General features: G+C 40.5%; 1 protein-coding gene across 3 annotated transcripts in view; it reads left to right on the top strand.

The window, feature by feature from the left end:
• The first annotated feature begins 1075 nt into the window (after positions 1 to 1075).
• The window catches only part of Top1 (topoisomerase 1), a 57912-nt gene continuing 31634 nt past the window's right edge, over positions 1076 to 27353 (top strand). For 2 of the 3 annotated variants that reach the window (XM_068366313.1, XM_068366311.1), the window contains exons 1-4: positions 1076 to 1204; positions 1492 to 1519; positions 17913 to 18505; positions 19091 to 19375. In XM_068366313.1, coding sequence (XP_068222414.1) covers positions 1175 to 1204; positions 1492 to 1519; positions 17913 to 18505; positions 19091 to 19375 — 936 coding nt within the window. In that variant the 5' untranslated portion in view covers positions 1076 to 1174. The remainder of the gene's footprint in view (positions 1205 to 1491; positions 1520 to 17912; positions 18506 to 19090; positions 19376 to 27353) is intronic. The other variant, XM_068366312.1, reaches the window with a different exon arrangement.

Genomic DNA, 27353 nt, shown 5'->3' with positions numbered 1-27353 from the left:
AGTGGAAGGACACTTCTAATGCCATTGTCCTGCAGTGGACTAGCTGCAGCTGATGATGATGTATAGTTTATATATATATATATATATATATATATATATATATATATATATATATATATATATACATATATATATATATATATATATATATATATATATATATATAAGTATACATATATATAAATATACTTACTTACATATATATATATATATATATATATATATATATATATATATATATATATATATATATATAATATATGTATATATATAAATATATATGTATATATACATATATATACATATGTATAGATTATATATATATATATATATATATATATATATATATATATATATATATATATATATATATAATATATATCTATATATGTATGTATATAAAGGTAGTTTGTACTTTAGCAAACCTTTCGCAATTGTGTTTAGAGTATAAACTGTGAAATATGTTATATATATATATATATATATATATATATATATATATATATATATATATATATATATATATATATATATATGTGTGTGTGTGTGTGTGTGTGTGTGTGTGTGTTTATGTAGTTTGGCTGGAACACGCGCTACAGATGGCGACAAAGAATATTGTTGCAAAGCAAAATGCAAAACCTTGAAAATTTTTTCATGTGGCGGCAATTTGAGAATACTTGATAGCGTACGGTTGCCGGTTTCTTATATCGAATTGTTTCTTCATATTATTTATTTTAGTGTCTTTAATTTTGATGGCATATCATGAGGATGTCTTACGCAATTGTGAAAACCGTAGGAGCACGTTAAATCAATATTTTCATGAAATGCCTGATAGGATTTCAGCAGAGAATCAAGCGAGCCCGGAGGTGCCAAATGATATTTGATTTTTTCTTAAGAACGGTACACGAAGAGTGTAACACAAGGCTATTTCATGTACATAAACATATGGAACCCGTTTTTAAATGTCAATATTTTATAACAAAATTAAAATGATATTATGTAAAATATTCTAATATTACGAACAAAAGATTGTTATCTGGCAAATTTTGGCAAGAAGCCAGTAGAGCGCATGCGCAGTCTGTCTGCATAAGCACTCTGCCTCTCGCTGTCTCTTTGGACTTTGCCGTTGAACAGCGTTTGTGGACTCTAAAATTTTTCGTGTTGTGTACTAGTGATGTCGGACTCGGAGATGCTTAGTGTGCCTGTAAGTATCCCAAAGTGTACTGTTGTGTTCTTGATGTACTTATGGTTAATCATTGATACCCGTAGAGTCAGAAAATGTGAGAATTATACTCTGTTTTTTCGTGGGTTTGGTGAGTTTGAGGGAGATATAAGATGGCTGCTGCTCTGTGGGACCCGGAGACTAAGTCCATTGAACCTGTTTCCTGTCTTAAGTAGAGCAGCTTTTGTTACATAAATATGTCTATATAGTTAGATTAATGATCACACTATGGAATAGAATTGTAATATGTGCATAATTCTTTGTTCCAGAGCGGTGGCGTCGATGGAATGACGAATGGTGAGTGTAATTGATGTTCAGAGGGGGAAAATGAAGCAAGCGTCAGAAACAAAGTCCCCTAGTTGGGCTGCCTCGTGCAAGGGACTTTGTTCTCAGGCCCGCTCATTCCATCTCTCTCTCTCTTCGACCTTTATACGTTTATCATTGACAAATTTTAGTATATCCATCGGTTTTTAGATAGTTTTCAGTCTCTGGGTGTTCTTGAGAGTGTAGAATTTAAAAAAAGACATGTGAATGCCTTTGTTGGTGCTTTAAATAGGAAAAGCCGGGTCCATACGTGAGGCCTTTAACATTGAATGTAAGGTACTTTAGCATATATCATACTGTATATTAAATTCCTTGCTGTATTCAGTAGGTGAACGTAAAAGGACGATCCGTTTTATAATTTTTATTTTCCTTTAGAGTAGTTTTTTTTTATGTTCGAACTGTCTAGACAAAATTGGGTCCAGTCTGTCATTCTTCACCTTCCCCTAATAATGAACACATATTATGTAATCGATTATGATTTGAATTTTTGAGCTGCTTGGAATTTAAAATTTTATAACATGAAAATCGATATCCTAAATTGTAAGTGACCAGCCTATTGGAGGTAATGATTTTATTGCCTGCGATCGCGTGGCTTGCCCAGACGAAGCACTTCCCTTACCTTCCCCCTCCCCCCTCACCCCTCCCTTCTCTTCTCTACCCGGCAATCGCACGCCGATGATTAAACCTTTCGTTTTACTGAGAACTTGTTTTTTTTTATATGTTTGGATTTATTGAATTTAAGGGTTGCGGTATGCATGGGACCATGGGGACGTTAGGAGTTTCGCTTTTCCACTTTTGACGATGCAGTTGAAATACTTTTCCTTGATCGGCATTTGTCATTCTGTCAATGCCGGGGTTGGATTAGCTGGCGTCATTGTATGTCCCAACCAAATTTCACCCTCGCCCTCCCTCACTCACTCTCACCCTCTCCCCCCCTCCCTGTCATCTCCGGGTGCACGGGACCACAACGTGAGGTGGTCTGTGTATGGAGAGCGTTGTTTGTTACTCTTGCCATCACCTTTATATTACCTGTTTTAATGGAATTCCATGGATAAATTTATCTACTTACATTCTTACAAATGAATTGGACATTTTTTTTCTTAGTGGCTCACATCTCACATATCCTGTTTTTTTTTTTCTATCGGAATTCGAGGCGTCTTTCTGGCATAGGTATAGCAAAAACATCTTTCCTGCTAGATTTTGGATATTTTCTCGGCCACGTGTAGTTTGCCGCTTTCCTCTATGGAGGCAGTTTTGCCTGGCAAGTCCTGTGTGTGATTCATCTTACCATCCCCTCCCCTCTTCCTTCCCAATACCTTTACCTCGACCTTTTTCTTCACCTCTGCCCTACCTCCACCTCCTGGCGACCCGGGGTAGCGTGCAACTTGAAGTCTTGGCTTGTCTCCCATCTTGCCAATTCCCTCCCATCATTCCCCCCTCGGCTTGGGAGGAAGGGAGTGGCCCCCTTCTTCCTCCCCTCTCCCACCATCCCCTTCTGCTAGCTACTGTCTACAGCTAGAATCTCGACACTGATAAAATGTTTGTAACGTGACATATTTCTCTCTCTCTCTCTCTCTCTCTCTCTCTCTCTCTCTCTCTCTCTCTCTCTATTTTGATTGAACTGCGTTGTTTAATGTTTTTATCCGTTCTGGTATACCATTCTTCCTGTCTTTTAATTGATATCATTGTGTTGTTTGGCAAAAGTTTTAAAAGTTTAAAGGACTTTTAAAAGTTTGTTCTACGTAATACGTCATTTTACGAGAGTCGAATGTGTTTTATTGATCAGCAACTCAATACTGCTTAGTATGTGCGAGTCACTGCCCCTGTTGTTCAATGCGATGACTAAAAACATCTGGTTGTGATAAGATTTGCTTTAATTACGAGTGTTCACTGAATATTTTAGTGCCGGCTGTGTTCTATCTGCTAGATGCACTAGCTTTATATGCTATTTATTCTTTTTAAAGCCCAGCACTCATAAATCTAACCCATTTCATTGATTTGTTATGATAAGATTCTCAACTGAAGGCTGTTACTCTTAACACCCGCTTTCATAAATGAAACCATTGACGTCAGCAAGTTTATACTTGAGCATTTCCCGGCAACTCTTCAAGTTGATGTTATCCGTTTGTTTTTGTGAACACATTTCCTGTTAAAAGAGAGCTGACGTGTCACTGTCAGCTTTTGCTGCGGAGAGGAGGTAACCGCGAATGGGTCTTATTTACTAGAGAAGACACAGCTTTCGCTATTTTTCTTTATATCTACTAAGTGAAAATATGTATTTTTAATAGCAATCAATGTACGACGAAGTAATGTTAGTTTAGTTGAACAATTATGTGATCGCTCTCATAAGTTTTGCAACTGGTTAAGTCTCGAAAATATTAATATTCTTTACTTAGACGATAAACTCAAACAATTGGGAATGATTTATATAAGGCTTTATGAAAGCATATTGTTATTGCTGATTAGTGGTTTTCACTTGTGATGATCGGAGTAAGTTGGCCTCAAGTCAGCACAGACACGCAGTGGGAAGGAAAGCAATCAGTTATTTCGGTTAGTGGTTATTTTAACCTAACCTAACGACGTTTTGTTGTTTCTAGTAAAGTTACTGTAACATTTGAGTATATACCGTTTGCACCTTTCTATAGTGAGCAATAAGTAAAGTTCAAACTTGTAGCCATGTTATGTTGAATAGTATATGTGACAGGTCCTTTTTAAGAGATAATTACTTCTCATATAGTTTGTTTATTTCCTTTACTCGCCAAGTTATTTTCCATGGTGGAGTCCTTAGGGCTTATTGCATTCTTTTCCTGCAAGTATTGTAGTTTATCTATAAATGATAAATATTAATAGTGATAATGTAGATAAGCATGTTCGATGTTAGAATGCCCGCGCATTTAAATTTATTCAACACATGTCGTGTTTATAACCTGTAGGCCGTAAGATTTAATCTTTAGTAGGGATAAAATTCTGAATAATTCATGTGTGGAATTTATCCTTCAATTCCGTCAGGTGTAGAGTTTATTTTTTAGAATTGATTTCCTGTGTAGAGTATCGTGAAGCAAGTTTCGCTAACACGCTTCATTAATTTGTTGGCAGGTGCCCTTGAACGTAGTTAAGGTCGTTGGAATCGTTGTGTAATATCGTTGATGGGGAGCTTGTCTTACATCATTATTTATAGCACTGCCATTCAATTGGTTGCGCGTGAGGAATTTGGCAGTGGCTCTGCTGAGTCTGACTCCTCCGAAGTTGAACTTCCTTGAATGCTCAGCAGTTCGTTGGAGTAGGTGGAGCCGTTTTAGCCTCTCGGCAACTATATTGAGTGGCGTAACATGAAACTTGTATGTGATTAATTTGATTATATTTAAGTAGTTGATAGGGTGCTAGAAAACCTGTTATAGTTGTGTAAATAGGAAATCATGGGTGCGTGGGTGTAATTCCAATTTCATTGTAACAACTTTCGTTTAATGTTTTGTTTACGAGGGTTTGAGTTTTTTGTGTTTTAATAAATTGGCTGTGAAGATGTTTGTAATGTTAATGAGAAGATGTTAAAGGAAGTAACTTAGTAATAAGAATTGCAGGATAATATAGGGAAACTTATAAAACCTCTCCTTTATTGATCACTCACGGCGAGTGTGGTTTTCTGCAATTTTGTGTGAGGATTATTGTGACACTTCTTAAACTGAGCTGTTGCTCTCCAACGTAGCTTTGTAGCTTTTGTATCTCGAAAATTGAGTAGAAATTCAGCATTGCCTCGTGTAATAAGAATGGACTACTGTGGACCAAGCAATTTTTTTTTCCAAGTGTGACTGTAAAGTAATAAACATTTAAGTCTGACCTCGGGCTCGTCACAACCTGGTCACTAAAATACCATTCCACGTGTTACCAACGAGAGGAATCTGATGAGTCTCCTCAAGACCATGTTCTCCTGACATGGCCTTGGCCATGGCAACATCATCAGAGTCAAAGTCAAATGTCGCTGGATGAACTATGACATTGTGCGACCTGGGGAAGATTACCAGACAACTTTCATGATTTGTAGTATAGCTCTATTAACTATTTCAAAGCCATCGATAAAAACTAGACAGGTGAACTTGGATACTTGAAACTATATTCTTCTGTATTTGTGCAACCAAATTACACTAAGAAGCTTCACCAATTTAATTTTTTCAGTATTTTTGAGAGCAAATAACTTTTCATTATAGCTTTATAAACTGTATTCGATAGTATTTTTGCGACAAAATAACTTGCCCCAAAAGCTTTAGAATACTTTACCAGTTGAAGTGCATATGCAAAAGACGTCAATACATGTCACATTTTACCCCATCATATCCTGAAAATTTGGTGGGACCAAGGAAACCCTTGTGGTGATCATTGCAGATTACTAATAAGGAATAAGTTGTCAGTATGTACTGACAATGTAATTTATTGTTTCCTTAATTCTAACTCTGCCAATGGTGTTTATACAAGAGGAATCGCAATCATTTGCTCTCAACAAGCCGCCACCTTTTTCTGGTTTCAAAATCGGCCAGTTACATTCGATCTCTAGTTTCCTCGTCAGAATATTTTGATCCTGATCCTTTCATTTTTTTGTCTAGAAGTTCAGCATCTCAAGATGTTTTTGTTATAAACTTCTCAATTTGTTAGTCGATATAGAAATGTGGGTAACACCCAGTTACGTTCCCCTTAGGTGTTACGATGTTATTAAGGCTGACATCAATAACTCAAATTGCATCTATCACCCATGCTGTAATTTCATCCATTTTTAAAACTTAAATATTTACGTTTTTTTTTCAATTGTATAGAAAAACAAGGTAATGTTTTGCCTGTTATTAAAGGCTTTTGACTCTCTCTCTCTCTCTCTCTCTCTCTCTCTCTCTCTCTCTCTCTCTCTCTCTCTCTCTCTCTCTCTTTGTATAGTATAACCGAATGTGCTTTGGGAGAAGTCAAAGCACTTGAAGCTGAGCATGGCCCATAGCGTCACCATCCGCAGTCCACTATTTGCCGGGAGGGGGGGGGGGGGGGTTTCGTCTGAGAGAAAGTTGTCATATCTTGAGAAATGAGTGAAACTTGCTGATCTGGATTGAAGCGCCTCGACTTTCCCTTTGTCAGCTGTCTCTCTCCTCTTTGAGATATGCGTTCCAAGGTGATCAGTTACGTTTATGGCATACGTCTGAACTAAATATAAATAACTAGGGAATTTTGTGAACGCATTCTTTAACCGGAGTCGGGCATGATCTCACTTTAGCTTACTAACGTTTGTAAATACGCAGTTTGGCAGTAGCAGAAAATACAGCAACGTTGTATTACCTAACGTGGGAAAGGTATATGACCGCCAGACTGCTTCCTGAACTGCTAATGAATCATCACCATCAGCCGTAACTAGTCTACTGCAGGACAAAGTCCTCAGACAAAGGAAAAGAACCAACTATTTTCACACGTCAAGGCCCGCCTGAACAGACTTAGTGTCTGATGGAGGGCGAGAAATAAGCCCCTAAAAGTAAGTCCTTCCACCCCCCGTCTGTTTATGGTCTTTCTCTGTCAGTCTAAACCATACATTTTCTTAGCTCGCCAATCCCACGGGGATGGCTCCAGAATAGTTTGCTAGCATTTGTAAATGTGTTTCTGTAAAGGGTGTGTTCCCCAGTTTCTTCCATTGCTTTGATTTCACGGTCTACAAGCTAATACAGTGGTAACGTGTTCGCCTCGCATTCACATGACAGCCGATCGATTCCAGCCCGGGACCGTGACTTGGGCTGTTTAATGGGGAGGCTGCTGCTATGGCTGAGCACCAGGTTGACGTTCTGGTGAGCATCTATTTTGATGGAACTGGAGCTGAAACCAGACACCTCTACCCTGCCTTACAGTTGCTTCATTTTACTTTTACACTTAGCTGGATTATTTTCGAAGTCTTGGAACAAAAATTGGTTCCTTAAATTATTATAGTTCGGCCCACTGATTATAGAAACTTGTAATAGACTATTTCTACCATTAATTTAACTGGCTGGGAAGTTTATTTTTTTGGTGGGGGGGGGGGTTATTCCAAAAGGGGAAAGGCGATTGATATTGTTTATAGTTGCGCGATTAAAATAGTGTCTGTGGGCCTGATAAAGAATATTTATTTAGAATTATGTGAATTATGAAGATGACGTAAACATAAAAATGTCCCCTCATCCCTCATTTGAGAGATTGCTGTATATTTACCCACGAATGCCATCTTGTAGAGTCAAGGTTAAATGTCTGGTGGGAGTTCTAACGTAGGTAGAGGAGGAAAGGGGGCCACTTAAAGGGCCAGCTGTAACCCCCCCCCTGTTATGCCCTTTTTTTACCAACCTTCCTTTCGAGTAACCTATTTTAATTTTTTAAATGTCATCCAACGACGTCACAGTTTCGCTTTTTCCTCGTGGCCAATTGGTGCATACACTCGCGGGTTGGATGAAGAGTACACCTTGTACACTCCCATATAATTTCACCACTGGAGGACGTCGACCCCGATACGTCAATGCGTTTTCCTTTTGGAGAACTTCGATTATATTAGTTTTATTTGCAACCCGTTATCTTCCGTGCGCTATAGTGCTTTGTAGTGACCAAGTTGAAGTAGCCGGATATTCGCGCGCACATATCTTCTGTTATTGTACTTATACCATATACATAATTAACTATTATCGTCTACCTTCCATGGTTGAACAGTAAATCGGTTTTTGTTTATTTAGACTTTATTAACACCACATATCGCATCCAAAAACCTTGATATTTTTCGGCATCTCTTTTCTTTTAATCTCTCATTTTCATCTACTTTAATCGTCAGACATACTTCCATAACATTCAGGCGATTTTTTTTTTAACACGTCAAAATATCATTTTGAATGGTTAAATCATAGTATCTTAAGATTTCTCAAATTTCTGACCATTCTACATTCAGGTCTTCTCGGACAGTACCATCCTGTTCGTAACACTAGGCATGTAGTTAATTCTAATAGCCAGGCCTTCGAAAGTTCAAACTTGCAGCAAAAGTTTGTTGAAGAGGCTGACATAAGTGTCTTTTTATAATTTATATAAAAGATGTTTTAATGTTAGTGTTCTCATAATATTTTAATTGTTCTTTACTTGTCATGTACTTTATTAATTTCTTTATTTCCATTCCTCACTGGGCTATTTTCCCCTGTTGGTGCCCTTTGGCTTATAGCATCTTGCTTTTCTAACTAGGGTTGTACAGTAGTTTAGCTAGTAATTGAAATTGTAGCTTATATGGCCTCGGGGGTTATTTTGAACGGCCAGGAACCCACAGCTGAGTTTCTGCATCTCGGCTTCTGTCACTTGAACCCACTGCCTTATCTAGTCTCGTGTTTTTTCTTTTTTCTTTTATTATGTACGACAAAATAATCTTCAAAGTTATCTCGGGAGTCATTACGCATTTTAAACACTAGTCAAGCTTTAATGGCTTACCACTGCTACTCGGTGCCCCTTTTAATGGAATTTCTTTGCCTAAAGTATTTAGATATTGCTCGTTGTCAGGTGGTTAATTTAGTAGTAGTTAATGGTAGATATAAGTTGACTTACCGGCAAGTAAGTGTTGACGCTATTTATTATAGTTTGCTACGACATTAGTTGCAGCCATCAGCCAGCAAGGTATTGATGATAGTATAAAGAGTATGATATTTTTAATGATATAGACAGCCTAAGTTAAATAAAGTAGATAAATTTAATAATTGATTATACCATAAAACGATTTATTATATGGTAATACTATTAATTATAATGATTTTAATATAAAAGAAAATTTTTAGTAACAAAAATACAGATATATATATTCCAAGCCATACACGCGTTTGTGCCTATCCATTTAATAAGTGTGTCATATGTCTCACAAGCATTCACATTCCCATTTATTTCCAAAAACTTGGATAATTTATTATGTCAATTTTTGTCCAGCAACTTGGCCTTGACCCCAAGACGGGTGTGGCCGGGAGCGGGTTACGTGACCCGCAAATAGCTAGTGAAGAAAACTTGTCACTATTCGTGCTAGTGGAATGCTGGAACTAGCTTTTCGATGCACATTTGTCTAGTTCTAGTTCAAAATTCGCTAGTACTAACGGCTGTTAATTAGGCTATATTTAACTACATATTGCCTAAAATAAGAGCACAATAAAACAATAAATTATAATTGTGATAAACTTTAACCTTATGGTCACATATAATTTCGCATTTATTTCAAAAATTCAACATTTCTTATCGCTGATCTCACTTGTCGCCATTTTTTTTCTTAATCTGTCCGTCGATATTGATTGTGTCTAGGCAAGATTGTTATGAGTAAAGCCCGCTCAGCTGTCCGCCATCCCGGGAACCCGGTTCCTTCCCGACAAAATTATTTCTGTTATTTCACTACTGAAAAAGAAATGGATGAATTAAAAGTAAACTTAGGAAAATAGAGAGAAAAAAAACTAGGCTAGGAAAATTAAACTAAGGAAGGTTATTGGACAAGTTGAATAACGTTGGTACATGAATCAATTTACACCGGGTAACAACTCCTTACCGGTTGCTGCGCCTTCTTTTCTTGTTGAATGTATTCAGCACCGGTTACTTTATCATTATTTAAAAAAAAGGATTTATAGTATTATTAAATTACTTATGATATAAGCGTAGTGATGTAAAGTGTTTGTGCGCAGCTAAAAAAAAAACTCATATTAACCTAGAAATATCTAGCTTAATTGAAGTGTGACATTTTAAAGAAATTGGTAAACGTTAATATTATTATTATTATTATTATTATTACTAGCCAAGCTACAACCCTAGTTGGAAAAGCAAGATGCCATAAGCCCAAGGGTTCCAATAGGGAAAAACAGTCGAGTGAGGAAAGGAAACAAGGAAATAAATGTTGACAATAAATTAACAATAAATTCTAAAAACAGTAATAACACCGTCAAAGTAAGCCAACCTACTGACCTTAGCTGACGAAGCAAACCAATCTAAGATGACAAAGCAAACCAACCTACTGACCTTAGCTGACGAAGCAAACCAATCTAAGATGACAAAGCAAACCAACCTACTGACCTTAGCTGACGAAGCAAACCAATCTAAGATGACAAAGCAAACCAACCTACTGACCTTAGCTGACGAAGCAAACCAACCTAAGATGACAAAGCAAACCAACCTACTGACCTTAGCTGACAAAGCAAACCAACCTAAGATGACAAAGCAAACCAACCTACTGACCTTAGCTGACAAAGCAAACCAACCTAAGATGTCAAAGCAAACCAACCTACTGACCTTAGCTGACAAAGCAAACCAACCTAAGATTACAAAGCAAACCAACCTAAGATGACAAAGTAAACCAACCTACTGACCTTAGCTGACAAAGCAAACCAACCTAAGATTACAAAGCAAACCAACCTACTGACCTTAGCTGACAAAGCAAACCAACCTAAGATTACAAAGCAAACCAACCTAAGATGACAAAGTAAACCAACCTACTGACCTTAGCTGACAAAGCAAACCAACCTAAGCTGACAAAGCAAACCAACCTAATAACCTAAGTTGACTAAGTAAACCAACCTACTGACAGCTAAGATGACAAAGCAAACCAACCTATCAACCCAAGATGGCAAAGCAAACCAACCTACTGACCTTAGCTGACAAAGCAAACCAACCTAAAATGACAAAGCAAACCAACCTACCAACCTAAGATGACAAAGCAAACCAACCTACCAACCCAAGATGGCAAAGCAAACCAACCTACTGACCTTAGCTGACAAAGCAAACCAACCTACCAACCTAAGATGACAAAGCAAACCAACCTACCAACCTAAGATGGCAAAGCAAACCAGTCTGCCAACCTAAGATGACATAGCAAACCAACATAATAACCTAAGATGACAAAGTAAACCAACCTAATAAACTAAGATGACAAAGTAAACCAACCTAATAAACTAAGATGACAAAGTAAACCAACCTACTGACCTTAGCTGACAAAGCAAACCAACCTAAGCTGACAAAGCAAACCAACCTAATAACCTAAGTTGAATAAGTAAACCAACCTACTGACAGCCAAGATGACAAAGCAAACCAACCTACCAACCCAAGATGGCAAAGCAAACCAGTCTGCCAACCTAAGATGACATAGCAAACCAACCTAATAACCTAATATGACAAAGTAATCCAACCTACTGACCTTAGCTGACAAAGCAAACCAACCTAAGCTGACAAAGCAAACCAACCTAATAACCTAAGTTGACTAAGTAAACCAACCTACTGACAGCCAAGATGACAAAGCAAACCAACCTACCAACCTAAGATGGCAAAGCAAACCAGTCTGCCAACCTAAGATGGCAAAGCAAACCAGTCTGCCAACCTAAGATGACATAGCAAACCAACCTAATAACCTAATATGACAAAGTAATCCAACCTACTGACTTTAGCTGACAAAGCAAACCAACCTAAGATGGCAAAGCAAACCAATCTGCCAACCTAAGATGACATAGCAAACCAACCTACCAACCTAAGATGACAAAGCAAACCTAACCTACCAACCTAAGATGACAAAGCAAACCAACCTACCAACCTAAGATGACAAGGCAAACCAACCTACCAACTTAATATGACAAGGCAAACCAACCTACCAACCAAAGATGACAAAGCAAACCAACCTACCAACCAAAGATGACAAAGCAAACCAACCTACCAACTTAATATGACAAGGCAAACCAACCTACCAACCTAAGATGACAAAGCAAACCAACCTACCAACCTAAGATGACAAGGCAAACCAACCTACCGACCTAAGATGACAGGGCAAACCAACCTACCAACCTAAGATGACAAAGCAAACCAACCTACCAACCTAAGATGACAAGGCAAACCAACCTACTAACCTAAGATGACAAAGCAAACCAACCTACCAACCTAAGATGACAAGGCAAACCAACCTACCAACCTAAGATGACAAGGCAAACCAACCTACCAACCTAAGATGACAAAGCAAACCAACCTACCAACCAAAGATGACAAGGCAAACCAACCTACCAACTTAATATGACAAGGCAAACCAACCTACCAAACTAAGATGACAAAGCAAACCAACCTACCAACCTAAGATGACAAGGCAAACCAACCTACCGACCTAAGATGACAGGGCAAACCAACCTACCAACCTTAGATGACAAGGGAAACCAACTAAGCTGACAAAGCAAGCCAACCTACTAAACTAAGCTGACAAAGCAAACCTAACCTACCAACCTAAGATGACAAGGCAAGCCAACCTACTGACCTAAGATGACAAAGCAAACCAACCTAAGATGACAGGGCAAACCAACCTAAGATGACAAAGCAAACCAACCTACCAACCTTAGATGACAAGGGAAACCAACTAAGCTGACAAAGCAAACCCAACCTACCAACCTAAGATGACAATGCAAGCCAACCTACTGACCTAAGATGACAGGGCAAACCAACCAACTAACCTAAGATGACAAAGCAAACCAACCTAAGATGACAAGGCAAACCAACCTACTAACCTAAGATGACAAAGCAAACCAACCTACCAACCTAAGATGACATGGCAAACCAACCTACCAACCTTAGATGACAAGGGAAACCAACCTACCAACCTTAGATGACAAGGGAAACCAACCTACTAACCTTAGATGACAAGGGAAACCAACCTACTAACCTAAGATGACAAAGCAAACCAACCTACCAACCTTAGATGACAAGGGAAACCAACCTACTAACCTAAGATGACAAGGCAAACCAACCTACTAACCTAAGATGACAAAGCAAACCAACCTACCAACCTAAGATGACATGGCAAACCAACCTACCAACCTAAGATGACATGGCAAACCAACCTACCAACCTAAGATGACAAGGCAAACCAATCTACCAACCTAAGATGACAAAGCAAACCAACCTACCAACCTAAGATGACAAAGCAAACCAACCTACCAACCTAAGATGACAAAGCAAACCAACCTACCGACTTAAGATGACAAGGCAAACCAACCTACCGACTTAAGATGACAAGGCAAACCAACCTACCGACTTGAGATGACAAGGCAATCCAACCGACCGGCTTAAGATGACAAGGCAACCAACCTACCGACTTGAGATACCGACTTAAGATGACAAGGCAAACCAACCTACCGACTTAAGATGACAAGGCAAACCAACCTACCGACTTAAGATGACAAGGCAATCCAACCGACCGGCTTAAGATGACAAGGCAACCAACCTACCGACTTGAGATACCGACTTAAGATGACAAGGCAAACCAACCTACCGACTTAAGATGACAAGGCAAACCAACCTACCGACTTAAGATGACAAGGCAATCCAACCGACCGGCTTAAGATGACAAGGCAACCAACCTACCGACTTGAGATACCGACTTAAGATGACAAGGCAAACCAACCTACCGACTTAAGATGACAAGGCAAACCAACCTACCGACTTAAGATGACAAGGCAATCCAACCGACCGGCTTAAGATGACAAGGCAACCAACCTACCGACTTGAGATACCGACTTAAGATGACAAGGCAAACCAACCTACCGACTCAAGATGACAAGGCAAACCAACCTACCGACTCAAGATGACAAGGCAATCCAACCGACTGGCTTAAGATGACAAGGCAACCAACCTACCGGCTTAAGATGACAAGGCAACCAACCTACCGACTTGAGATACCGACTTAAGATAACAAGGCAAACCAACCTACTAACCTAAGATGACAAAGCAAACCAACCTACCGACTTAAGATGGCAAGGCAACCAACCTACCGACTTAAGATGACAAGGCAATCCAACCGACCGACTTAAGATGACAAGGCAATCCAACCGACCGACTTAAGATGACAAGGCAATCCAACCGACCGACTGAAGATGACAAGGCAAACCAACCGACCGACTCGAGATGACAAGGCAAACCAACCGACCGACTCGAGATGACAAGGCAAACCAACCGACCGACTCGAGATGACAAGGCAAACCAACCGACCGACTCGAGATGACAAGGCAAACCAACCGACCGACTCGAGATGACAAGGCAAACCAACCTACCGACTCGAGATGACAAGGCAAACCAACCTACCGACTCAAGATGACAAGGCAAACCAACCTACCGACTCGAGATGACAAGGCAAACCAACCTACCGACTCGAGATGACAAGGCAAACCAACCTACCGACTCGAGATGACAAGGCAAACCAACCGACCGACTCGAGATGACAAGGCAAACCAACCGACCGACTCGAGATGACAAGGCAAACCAACCGACCGACTCGAGATGACAAGGCAAACCAACCTACCGACTCGAGATGACAAGGCAAACCAACCTACCGACTCAAGATGACAAGGCAAACCAACCTACCGACTCAAGATGACAAGGCAAACCAACCTACCGACTCGAGATGGCAAGGCAAACCAACCTACCGACTCGAGATGACAAGGCAAACCAATCTACCGACTCGAGATGACAAGGCAAACCAACCTACCGACTCAAGATGACAAGGCAAACCAACCTACCGACTCGAGATGACAAGGCAAACCAACCTACCGACTCAAGACGACAAGGCAAACCAACCTACCGACTCAAGACGACAAGGCAAACCAACCTACCGACTCAAGACGACAAGGCAAACCAACCTACCGACTCAAGACGACAAGGCAAACCAACCTACCGACTTAAGATGACAAGGCAAACCAACCTACCGACTCAGGATGGCAAGGCAACCAACCTACCGACTTAAGATGACAAGGCAACCAACCTACCGACTTAAGATGACAAGGCAACCAACCTACCGACTTAAGATGACAAGGCAACCAACCTACCGACTTAAGATGACAAGGCAACCAACCTACCGACTTAAGATGACAAGGCAACCAACCTACCGACTTAAGATGACAAGGCAAACCAACCTACCGACTTAAGATGACAAGGCAAACCAACCTACCAACCTAATATGACAAGGCAAACCAACCTACTGACTTAAGATGACAAAGCAAACCAACCTAAGGTGACAAAGCAAACCAACCTACCAACATAAGATGACAAGGCAAACCAATCTTCCGACTTAAGATGACAAGGCAACCAACCTACCAACCTAAGGTGACAAGGCAAACTAACCTACCAACCTAAGGTGACAAAGCGCAAACCAACCTACCAACTTAAGATGACAAAGTAAACCAACCTACCAACCTAAGGTGACAAAGCAAACCAACCTACCAACCTAAGGTGACAAAGCAAACCAACCTACCAACCTAAGATGACAAGGCAAACCAACCTACCGACTTGATATGACAAAGCAAACCAACCTAAGATGACAAGGCGCAAACCAACCTACCAACTTAAGATGACAAAGCAAACCAACCCACCAACCTAAGATGACAAAGCAAACCAACCTACCAACCTAAGATGACAAGGCAAACCAACCTACCGACTTGAGATGACAAAGCAAACCAACCTACCAACCTAAGGTGACAAAGCAAACCAACCTACCAACCTAAGATGACAAGGTAAACCAACCTACCGACTTAAGATGACAAAGCAAACCAACCTACCAACCTAAAGTGACAAGGCAAACCAACCTACCGACTTAAGATGACTAAGCAAACCAATCTAAGGTGACAAAGCAAACCAACCTACCGACTTAAGATGACAAGGCAAACCAACCTACCGATGTAAGATGACAAGGCAAACCAACCTACCGACGTAAGATGACAAGGCAAACCAACCTACCGACCTAAGATGACAAAGCAAACCAACCTACTGACCTTATCTGACAAAGCAAACCAACCTACTGACCTTATCTGACAAAGCAAACCAACCTACTGACCTTATCTGACAAAGCAAACCAACCTACTGACCTTATCTGACAAAGCAAACCAACCTACTGACCTTATCTGACAAAGCAAACCAACCTACTGACCTTAACCTGATCCTTCAAACCAGGTTCCCAACCTAAGATGACAAAGCAAACCAACCCAAGATGACAAAGCAAACCAACCTACTGACCTTAACCTGATCCTTCAAACCAGGTTACCAACCTAAGATGACAAAGCAAACCAACCCAAGATGACAAAGCAGACCAACTTACTGACCTTATCTGACAAAGCAAACCAACCTATTGACCTTAACCTGACCCTTCAAACCAGGTTACCAACCTAAGATGACAAAGCAAACCAACTTGCCTGCTTAGTTTAACAAAGAAGACCAACATACCAACTTAAGGTGACAAAACGAACCAGTTTAAGGTGACAAAGCAAAGTAACTTTCAATGTGACAAAACAAAACAATGTAAGGTGACAAATCAAACCAACTTTTAAGGTGACAAAACACACACACATATATATATATATATATATATATATATATATATATATATATATATATATATATATATATATATATATACATATATATTATCTATATATATAAGTTTACATTTTTCCAGTTAATTCTGTTGGGTATTATATTTTGATTGTATTCCATTGCCCATATCATCTTTCTAGAGTACTGTTATCCAGATTTTCTTCTAGTAACTAAAAGGTTTCTAGTATAAACTGATTGTGACCTTTTTGAAATTTCAAATGGAAATGGAAAATTTGACTGTCTTATTTTCTTAATGAAAATTCTTGCAGGAATTATTTTAAAATTCTATTATTATTATTATTATTATTATTATTATTATTATTATTATTATTATTATTATTAACTAAGCTACAATCCTAGTTGGAAAAGCAGGATGCTCTAATTCCAAGGGCTCCAGCAGGGAAAAATAGCCCAGTGAAGAAAAGAAATAAGGAAATAGATAAACTATATGAGTTTATTATTATTTTTTTATTTTTTCAATGTATTTGAACTTAATTTTGAGGCAGAATTTGAAATTTTGTGAATGATATCAGTTTTGAAATATTCAATGATTAATTCAGTCAATTTATGATCATTATCACTTGGACTTTTGTATAAGTTGCCCACAAGGTTTTTATAATCAAGTTGTGGTAGCCTAGTATAAACATCTCTTGACTCGCAATAAGCAAACTTAAGAGTCCAATCCCTTGTCACAGACTGATAGTAAATTTATATATTTTCATCTAATATCCACACCATCAACATCCTTTGAGAGCTTGAGATGTGGCTGTTGTGTGGCCATTTTGCCAAGTCATCAGCAGCCATTGCTTGGGTGCAGAGGTATGTATGTCCTATTGGCCTCTAGTCCCACCCACTTTTTAGCCTTCTATTTCAGTTTCATTCTTTCCAGCTTTCTTCGCCACTTGCAACTGTATTGATGGGCTGCACATTCCCACTTCTGGGACCATTGAGAAAGTTTCAAAGTTGTTGTACAGTATTCATGATGCCCCTTTTTTCTCCTTTGCAGGAATTAGCAACGGCATATCAAATGATACCTCTGAACACAAAGAGCATAAAGAGCATAAGCACAAACACAAAGACAAAGACAGGGATCGGGAGAAGGACAGGCACCGTGATAAAGACAGGCACAAAAGTTCCCATAAGGATAAAGATCGAGATAAGGATAGAGACAAAGAGAGGGAGAGGTCTAGTCACAAGAGTTCACACAAGGACAAGGAGCATAAAGACAGAGATGATAAGCACCGTGACCGCGACAAGGATAAAGAAAAACACAGGGATTCAGACCGTGATAAACACAAGCACAGAGAAAGCAGCGACAAGGACAAGGAAAGGCGCCGTGAGAAGGAGAAGGATAGGGAAAGGAGTGACAAAGATAAGCACAGGGATAAGGACAAAAGTCGAGACAAGGAACGCTCTGATAAAGACAAATCAAAACATCGTGATGAAAAGCGCCATAGCAGCAGCAATGAGGAGAGAAAGGATAGGGACAAGGATCGTCATTCTAGCAGTCACAAGAGTTCGCACAAAGATAAACACAGGGATAAGGATCGGGATAAAGACCGACACAGAGACAAGGACAGGAATCATGAGAGAGAAAAGGTAAGATAGACCCTTCTTATATACTACAGTACTAGTATATTGGTTGGAATGACATTGCATGTTTTATGTTTTGTATATGATGTACACTAGTACTTCTCACACACAGGCATAAGTACTGACTATTTAGGATTTACTGTGCGCTGGATATAAATTGTGTGCACACATGTTTCCAGATTTATTGATGATATTATTTCTCATTTTACTGCGATTAGAAATACTTGTGATAGATAGCTCAGAATTGTTCTAGTTCTGTGTTTGCAGAAATTATAACCCCCATTATCTTAATGATGATCACCAACATAAATCTCACTGTGTAATTTGGTCACATATGCCAGGTAGTTTGCACAAGTTGTGCAGTAATTTCTTGTGAAATTTGATTACATTCAGCATGCTATCAAGCCTAATGGATGATGAAAAATGCCTGTAAAAAATCAACAGATTTTTGGCATAATTTCATAGATAAAATTTTGTTGACTTATCCAAATGGTACTCTATCTCTGTAGTATGCTGGTGACATGCTTAATTTTTTTTTTATGAAGAATGATAACATTCTTTGACTATTAATATTATATGTCTGTTTGTCAGGTAAAGGAAATTAAAGAAGATCCAACAGAAATGGAAGTCCAAATGGAGGCTCCACCTCCAATGGAGGATGCTATTGTCAAGGAAGAGCCTGTAGAGTTTACTGTCAAGGAAGAGCCTGTAGAGTCTGAGGAAGAAGACAAGCTTGTGATTAATGAGCCAGTCAAGGAAGAACCTCAAGAAGAGGAGGAGGAGGAGGACGACATTCCGCTGGTGAGTAGAGTTAAGCAAGAACAACACGAAGATGAGGGAGGAGAGGAGGATGAGGATGATGATGATGTTCCCTTGGTGAGTGACGAGTCTTATTCGTATAGGTCCTTTAGTGCTTCTAGATGGATGATGGCTGTTCTGCTCGTATCTTGGAAGTTTGTGGCATGCGTATGAATAGGAAATTTTGATGGTCTGATCCTCACTGTAAGATTCCTTTCTGACAAAGTAATGCTTTGTTTTTTACCACATGATGGTGAAGGTTCTGTTTGTATTACACGTAGAATGTTTATTCCCAGTTTATGTTCTTCATATTTGCCTTTTTATTATGAGATTTGTTGTACAGTAGTATTTAATTTTTTGCATTGCAATTTAATTTGGGTATAATACTGTGGGCATGATGGTGTCAGTATTGTATTTTTATTTTTTTTTAACCTTATGTTACTTGTGATTCTGGGGCACCCCAAAACAATAGTTCATAACTGGTCGTTAAGCTTTTCCTGTCTTTTCCAGTACAGTGGTAGCTCTGCTTATGAGTGACTAAATACAAGCGAATCGATGTTCAAGTATGAAAATTCAAGTCAGTTTACGAGCATTGCATCAGTGTGTAAGCAAAAATTTCCGTCCGTATCCACATTTTTTGTGGACAATTACTAATGAGATTAGCACGCAGAACCCAGAAAGCAATGGCGTGTTGTCCATACGCCACCCTCAGTGTTCACAGTCTTTTTACCCCTATTTTGTTTTGCATTAGCTAGCACCTTCCGCCCTTGTTTAGAGCTTAACTTTTCCCCTCAGAGCAGCACTAGCAAAAGAATCATATTGTACCAGCTTCTGAATATCTGTATTGTGACAATAGCACCCAAGATGAGTGATAAAGACTGTAAGGAGGTAAAGGTTACTAGAGATAGGAAAATGAAAATTAATGCGAAGTTCAACAAGGTATGCTCGTGGCCTATCTGCAAAAACTGTACATTCATACTAACATCCACGTTTGATACTGTTACAGTTCTGAACAATTAAGAAAACGGGTTTCGTCCTAATTTTGTTAGTACTTGTCCACAAAAAAGCATAGAGGGAAATTTTTTTTGCAAACCGATTCAATACTTGTAAATGATGGTAATTATGAACAAATGCCTATTTGCTTTTATCCAATGTTCAAGACTTAGTATTGTGCGTTCAAATTTTTTTTCTGATATTTCATGTATGTATTTTGTTCTTGATTGTGTTTTGAGGTTGTCTTTTACATGTAATTTAGGATGAATCTACTCTTAGGTCTGTTAGATACTCAAATTTTTGTGTGCAGGGTTTAGCTGAGATTGCTTTGGAAGGAAAGTAACTGAATAATTCATATTGTTGCATTTGTAGGCAAGGTTTTAGGGCCCAATAAGACATTAACCACCCCACCCTTTTTTCTCTTTTTTTCTTTGCTTATATGCTGATTATAGCTCCCTTGCACATGGCGAATGTAAAATAGCCGGAGTGTTAGCAAATTATTTTATGAGACACATGCTTTTTATCTACGATTGTCCAAGCATAGTTTAGAGTTCAGCTCTGTTTATCCAGAATGCAATTGTTACTGTGTTTTTATGACACATTGAAAAGGAAAATATGGGTAATAATTAGTACAAATACTGTGCATATTTAAATAAAAAGATTGCACATAAGATTTCACAACTTTTATGTAATCATGACAGATTCTGAAAGTTCTATCTAATGCCATGTTTTAAATATTTAACTTAGCCGGTGGATATATATATATAGCTAAACGTCTCCGACGGTCGGCAGCCGATTCAAAACTCGCGGGCGATAGAGGTGTTGGGTTGCTGGGTGTACACTAGCGCCACCACTCAGCAGGATACCATCACTATTCCAAAGTTCTTCAGTTCTTCTCTGCCGAGTTAGGTGTCAACATTGGTTCCTTGCTCGCGCTAAACCTAAAGTTTTCAACAATTGGTGAAGTACTTGTTTATGGTTTTTTTGCTTTCGCTGTGTTGGTTATTCTTTCGACTACTCTTGAACCTTTTTTTGATTTGACTGTTGCTGAACTTTGCTTTGTTTTTTATCTCTCTTTGAACATTCCATTATGGCTGACCCTTCTCCTGTTTATAGAAAATGTGCCAAAGATTGTAACAGGCGCCTTCCAAAGGCTTCCATCGATCCCCACTCTATTTGTGTTAGTTGTAGAGGTAATGCTTGTCAATTAGGGGATCGATGCGATGAATGTGTCATTTTGTCTGAATTTGAGTGGTTAGAGTATGATGAATATACAAGTAAACTCGAGAGAGATAGGGTAAGAAGAAGCTCTTCTTGTTCTCATGAATTTTCCTCTTCCCATGTCCCTGAACCTTTTCCTCCCCCTTTAGTGGTAGTTTCAGAACCCCCTACTAGCACTAACGAACCTTCAGTTAAAGACATGATGAAGGCCATTCATGCTCTGGGTGCAAAGGTCGAATCGCTGGCTACTGATAGAAACCAGCTTATGTCCGATGAGAAGTTTTTAAAAAGTGAAAGTGTTAATGCGAAAAGTGTTAGAAATGTGTTCAGTGTTAATGCGGAGGGTTCGTCTGTTCGTACTTGCCGCTCACCCAGTCCGAGACCTCTTTCAAGCTCCCCAACCCCTGGGAGAAGGAATGTCATAAGACCAAAGGGAGCGATAGGTATTAAATCATGAACAGACGTTCCCTCAATAGTTGCAGACGTTGCTCCTCAAGCACGTCCTTACTATAAGAGAGGCGAGACTAGGTTCTCCTCGTCCTCTGATGACGTTCATGTTAACAAGAAATCCTGGCGTCAGGTTTCAAGGCCTCTTAAAAGACAGTTAATTCCTGCAGAACAAAGTTAACGTCCTGGGTGTAGTCACTGGAGCAGCCCGGAACGTATACCTTCATCAGAGGAAGGTTCGCCTATTAAACGCTCTTATTTAACGTCAAGATTTGTGGCTCCGGAGCCCCCCTACTAAGAGTCACGGTCCTGTTGTGTTATCTGGTCGTTCCACACGTGACCTGAGTGCTGCTACTCCTGTTTCTAGTACTGACGTTCATAAACAGACGTTCCCGACGTCACGGTCTGTTCCGTGTGATACAGATCCTAATTTTAGTGTTTTGCAGGACATGCAGTCTAAGCTGTCCACCTTAATGCAGGCCTACGGTCCTGCTCCTGTTCGACAGGAACCCTTGCTTGCAGTTCGTCACGGTTCTGCTAAGCGTGACTCAGGTCTTCAACCATCTAAGCGTGAAGCTTTACGTCATCCTGACGTTATCCCTAGTGTTAGCTTTGTTGTCAAGCGAGATGCATATTGTAAATCTCGACGTGACGTTGAGCGTCAGTCCTTTCAGTCCAGCCATGATTTCGAGTTGCAGTCACTGCAGTCACGACGTGACGTTGAGCATCAGTCACCGCAGTCGCGACGTGACGTCGAGCTGCAGACACCGCAGTCATGACATGACGTCGAGCGTCAGTCCCTGCAGTCATGACGTGACGTCGAACGTCAGTCACTGCAGTCACGACGTGACGTCGAACGTCAGTCACTGCAGTCACGACGTGACGTCGAACGTCAGTCACTGCAGTCACGACGTGACGTCGAACGTCAGTCACTGCAGTCGCGACGTGACGTCGAACGTTAGTCACTGCAGTCGCGACGTGACGTCGACCCTCCTGCCTTGACTGCTACTCAGCTACAGGTTGATGTAGGCTGTCAAGCTTTACCTTCGCAACATTCTATGATTTCACCTTCTCACAAGAATATTGTTTTGTCGGATGAAGTTTACTCTGAAGAGGAAGTTGATGATCCCCTTTCGACTAATGTGCATTTGGGGATCTTGTCTGAAGAGGAAGAGCCTAGAGTTGTCCAACAATCCCTAGATTTTAAGAAAGTTATGAATGTTTTTAAAGAAGTTTTTCCGGCTCATTTTGTGACTGCTGCTCCACGTTCGCCGCCTTCAGAATTTACTTTAGGCATGACTGCTTCAGCTCCTTCTTATACAAAGTTAGTGCTCTCTCGATCTTCTAAGAGGGCCATGCGTTTGCTGGGAGACTGGTTGGAGACCAAGAGAAGTCTTGGAAAGTCTTCCTTTGCTTTTCCTCCTTCTAAACTGGCTTCTCGTTCGAGCGTCTGGTATGACATGGGAGAAGTTCTCGGCTTGGGAGTTCCTGCCTCTGCCCAGGGAGACTTCTCAAGCCTGGTAGACTCTCCTCGTCGTCTAGCCATGAGACGCTCCAAGGTGTTGTGGACTACTTCAGAGCTTGACCATCTGCTTAAAGGAGTCTTTCGTGCGTTTGAAGTTTTTAATTTTTTGGATTGGTCGTTGGGGGCCTTAAGTAAGAAGGTGTCTCCTTCTATCAATGATGCTGCCACACAGATTATGTCCTGTATGGACAAGGCTATAAGGGATGGTTCTAACGAACTTGGGGCTGTTTTTATTGGAGGAGTTTTAAAGAAGAGGGAGTTATTGTGCTCGTTCCTTTCTTTGGGAGTTACTCCGTGCCAGAAGTCGGAGCTCCTGTTTGCTCCTTTATCACGTGCTCTGTTTCCCCAAGATCTTATCAAAGATATAGCGTCATCTCTTGCGTTGAAGGATACGCATCATTTAGTTGCTAAAACAGCTCGCAAAGTTTTGCCATCATCTTTTTCAAGCAACAAACCCAAGTTAGATACACTTGGTTCCAGATTCATTCCTCCCTTTCGTGGCAGAGCCTCCAACAGAGGCACATCTTGTTCTGACGGAAGACGAGGTAAGAGAAGGGGGCCCAGATCCAGCCCTGGCAGAGTCTGACTGCCCACAGATCAGACAGCAGTAGGGGCCAGATTGACGAACTTCTAGCAACCGTGGGAGAGAAGGGGAGCGGACCAATGGTCTGTCCTCTTATTGAAGGAGGGTTACAAAATCTTTTTTGTAAGGAAACCTCCTCTTGTACGAATTCCAATAGACCTCTCTCCCAGGTATCGAGAGGAAGCAAAGAGACAGGCCTTACAACATCAGGTGTCTCTTTTGTTAGAAAATGGGGCGGTGGTGAAGGTCTTGGACCATCAACCCCCAGGCTTTTACAACTGTCTCTTCCTGGTTTCGAAGAACACAGGAGGTTGGAGACTAGTGCTAGATGTGAGTGCACTCACCGTGTTCATATTAAAAACAAAGTTCACGATGGAAACATCCAAATCTGTTCTAGCAGCAGTAAGGGAAGGTGACTGGATGGTCTCTCTCGATTTCCAGGACACTTACTTCCATATCCCGATCCATCCAACCTTCCAACGTTATCCAAGGTTCATGTACGGGAAAGAAGTGTACCAGTTTCGAGCTCTGTGCTTCGGCCTCAGCCCTGCTCCTCTAATTTTTACAAGGCTCATGCGGAATGTAGCGAGCTTCCTACATTCGTCAGGGATCAGAGCCTCCCTTTATTTAGATGACTGTTTAATTAGGGCGTCGTCATTAAACCGCTGTCTGAAGGATCTCATATGGACGTTGGACCTAGCCAAAGAATTAGGTCTTGTGAACAAAGAGAAGTCACAACTGACTCCATGACCAGACTATTCTCTATTTGGGGATGGAGATAGAGTCGAGTTTTTCGGGCTTTTCCATCGCCCACAAGGTTAGAACAAGCTCTTTTAAAAATTCATCAATTTCAGAAGAAGAGCAGTTGGTCTGTAAGAGTATGGATGAGCCTCTTGGGAACTCTATCATCACTGGAACAGTTTGTCTCCCTGGGAAGGCTCAACCTTAGCCCTCTCCAGTTTCATCTCGACCAACATTGGAACAAGGAGAAGGGCTCGGAGGCAATTTCCATTCCACTCAAGAACTCAGTCAAGACTTGCCTGAATTGGTGGGACGACAACCTCAGACGTCGGAAGGGTCTCTTGCTTACCCCCAAGAACCCAGACCATGTGTTGTACTCAGACGCCTCGAACTTGGGTTGGGGAGCTACTCTAGACAGACTAGAATGCTCGGGTCTTTGGTCCAGAGATCAGGAGAGGCTTCATATAAACCACAAGGAGCTACTGGCAGTTCATCTGGCCTTGAAAAGTTTCGAAAGTCTGATTCGGAACAAGGTGGTGCAGGTAAACGCGGACAATATCACGGCGTTAGCCTACATCTCAAAGCAAGGAGGGACCCTCTCGCACTCCCTTTACGTAACCGCAAGGGATCTCCTAGTTTGGTCAAGGGAAAGAAACATCTCCCTTCTTACGAGATTAGTTCAGGGAGAAAAGAATGTGATAGCAGATTGCCTCAGCAGAAGAGGACAAGTCATCTCCACGGAATGGACGCTTCACCAGGAAGTGTGCGAAAAACTATGGAGGATTTGGGGTCGACCTACCATAGACCTGTTCGCGACCTTGTTGACGAAGAGGCTTCCAACTTACTGCTCTCCAGTTCCAGATCCAGAGGCAGGCCACATAGACGCGTTCTTACTGGACTGGTCTCACCTGGAAATTTATGCTTTTCCTCCCTTCAAGATCCTTCACAACGCTCTTCAGAAGTTCGCCTCTCACGAAGGGACCAGGTTAACGTTGGATGCTCCCCTCTGGCCCTCAAGGGAAAGGTTCACCGAGGTACATCAATGGCTGGTGGACGTTCCAAGAAGTTTGCCATTGCCGATGGATCTCCTTCGTCAACCTCACATAAAAAGATTCCATCAAAGCCTCCCCGCGCTTTGTCTTAACTGCATCCAGACTATCAAGAGACTCTCTAGAGCTTGAGGGTTTTCGAAGGAGGCAGCTAGAGCGATCGCGAGGGCAAGGAGATCCTCTACCATCAGGATCTACCAATCCAAATGGGAGGTATTTCGAGATTGGTGCAAGTCCTTCTCTGTTTCCTCATCCAATTCCACTGTAGCACAGATCGCTGACTTCCTGCTTCATCTTTAGAAATAACCGTAACCTTTCTGCCTCGACTACTAAAGGCTACAGAAGCATGTTAGCTGCAGTGTTTAGACACAGCAACATGGATCTGTCTAACAATAGAGATCTTCAAGACCTTCTCAAGTCTTTCGAGACTTCTAAGGAGCATCAAATTATTACTCCAGCTTGGAACTTGGATGTTGTTCTTAAGTTTCTCATGTCTGAGAGATTTGAACCTCTGCACTCAGCCTCTCTCAAAGACCTTACTCTCAAAACTCTTTTTAGTGAGCCTTGCTACCGCAAAGAGAGTTAGTGAAGTGCATGCCTTCAGCAAGAATATTGGCTTCTGCTCCAATAAGGCAGTATGCTCCTTACAGCTTGGTTTCTTGGCTAAAAATGAGCGACCATCTCATCCATGGCCTAAATCTTTTGAGATTCCCAACCTGTCGGATGTAGTTGGTGATGAAATTTAAAGTGTCTTGTGCCCTGTAAGAGCTCTAAAATTTTATCTGGACAGAACCAAAACATTACGAGGTAATTCAGAAGCTTTATGGTGTTCGGTCAAGAAACCCTCCTTACCAATGTCGAAAAATGCCTGGTCATATTTTGTTAGATTTTTAATTAGAGAGGTTCACACTCACTTAAGTGAGACTGACCTGAGATTATTGAAAGTTAAAACTCATGAAGTCAGAGCAGTGGCAACGTCAGTGGCTTTCAAGCAAAATAGATCCCTTAGAAGTATTATGGACGCAACCTTTTGGAGGAGTTAATCTGTGTTCGCTTCACATTACTGTATTAAAGAATGTCCAGACTTTATGAGGACTGCTACACGTTGGGACCATTCGTAGCAGTGAGTGTAGTAGTGGGTGAAGGTTCTACCACTACATTCCCTTAATCCCAATACTTTTTTTCTTCTCTTGAGACTATTGTTTTTTGGGTTGTATGTGGAGACAGATAGTCTTCCGCAATCTTTTGATTTGGCGGGTGGTCAAACTTGTTTCTTGAGAGCGCCCAGATCAATGGTATTGTTGAGGTCCTGTTATAGAGGTGTTCACCCCAGATATGACAGCTCCTAGAGGTCTTTCAGCCCCCTGAGTGGATCGCTGGGCTTCATAAGGATAGCGGACTAATGAGGCAGAGTATCATCAAAGTCAGCTTCCTTATCAGGTACAAACCCTTAAGTTTGTTTTTATCAAAACTCTTGAGCTATATTCCTACAATGTT

Source organism: Palaemon carinicauda, chromosome 44 (genome assembly GCF_036898095.1).
Source record: "Palaemon carinicauda isolate YSFRI2023 chromosome 44, ASM3689809v2, whole genome shotgun sequence".
Taxonomy (NCBI): domain Eukaryota; kingdom Metazoa; phylum Arthropoda; class Malacostraca; order Decapoda; family Palaemonidae; genus Palaemon; species Palaemon carinicauda.
Note: the sequence above shows the minus strand (reverse complement) of the source record. Positions and strands in the feature narration are given on the sequence as shown.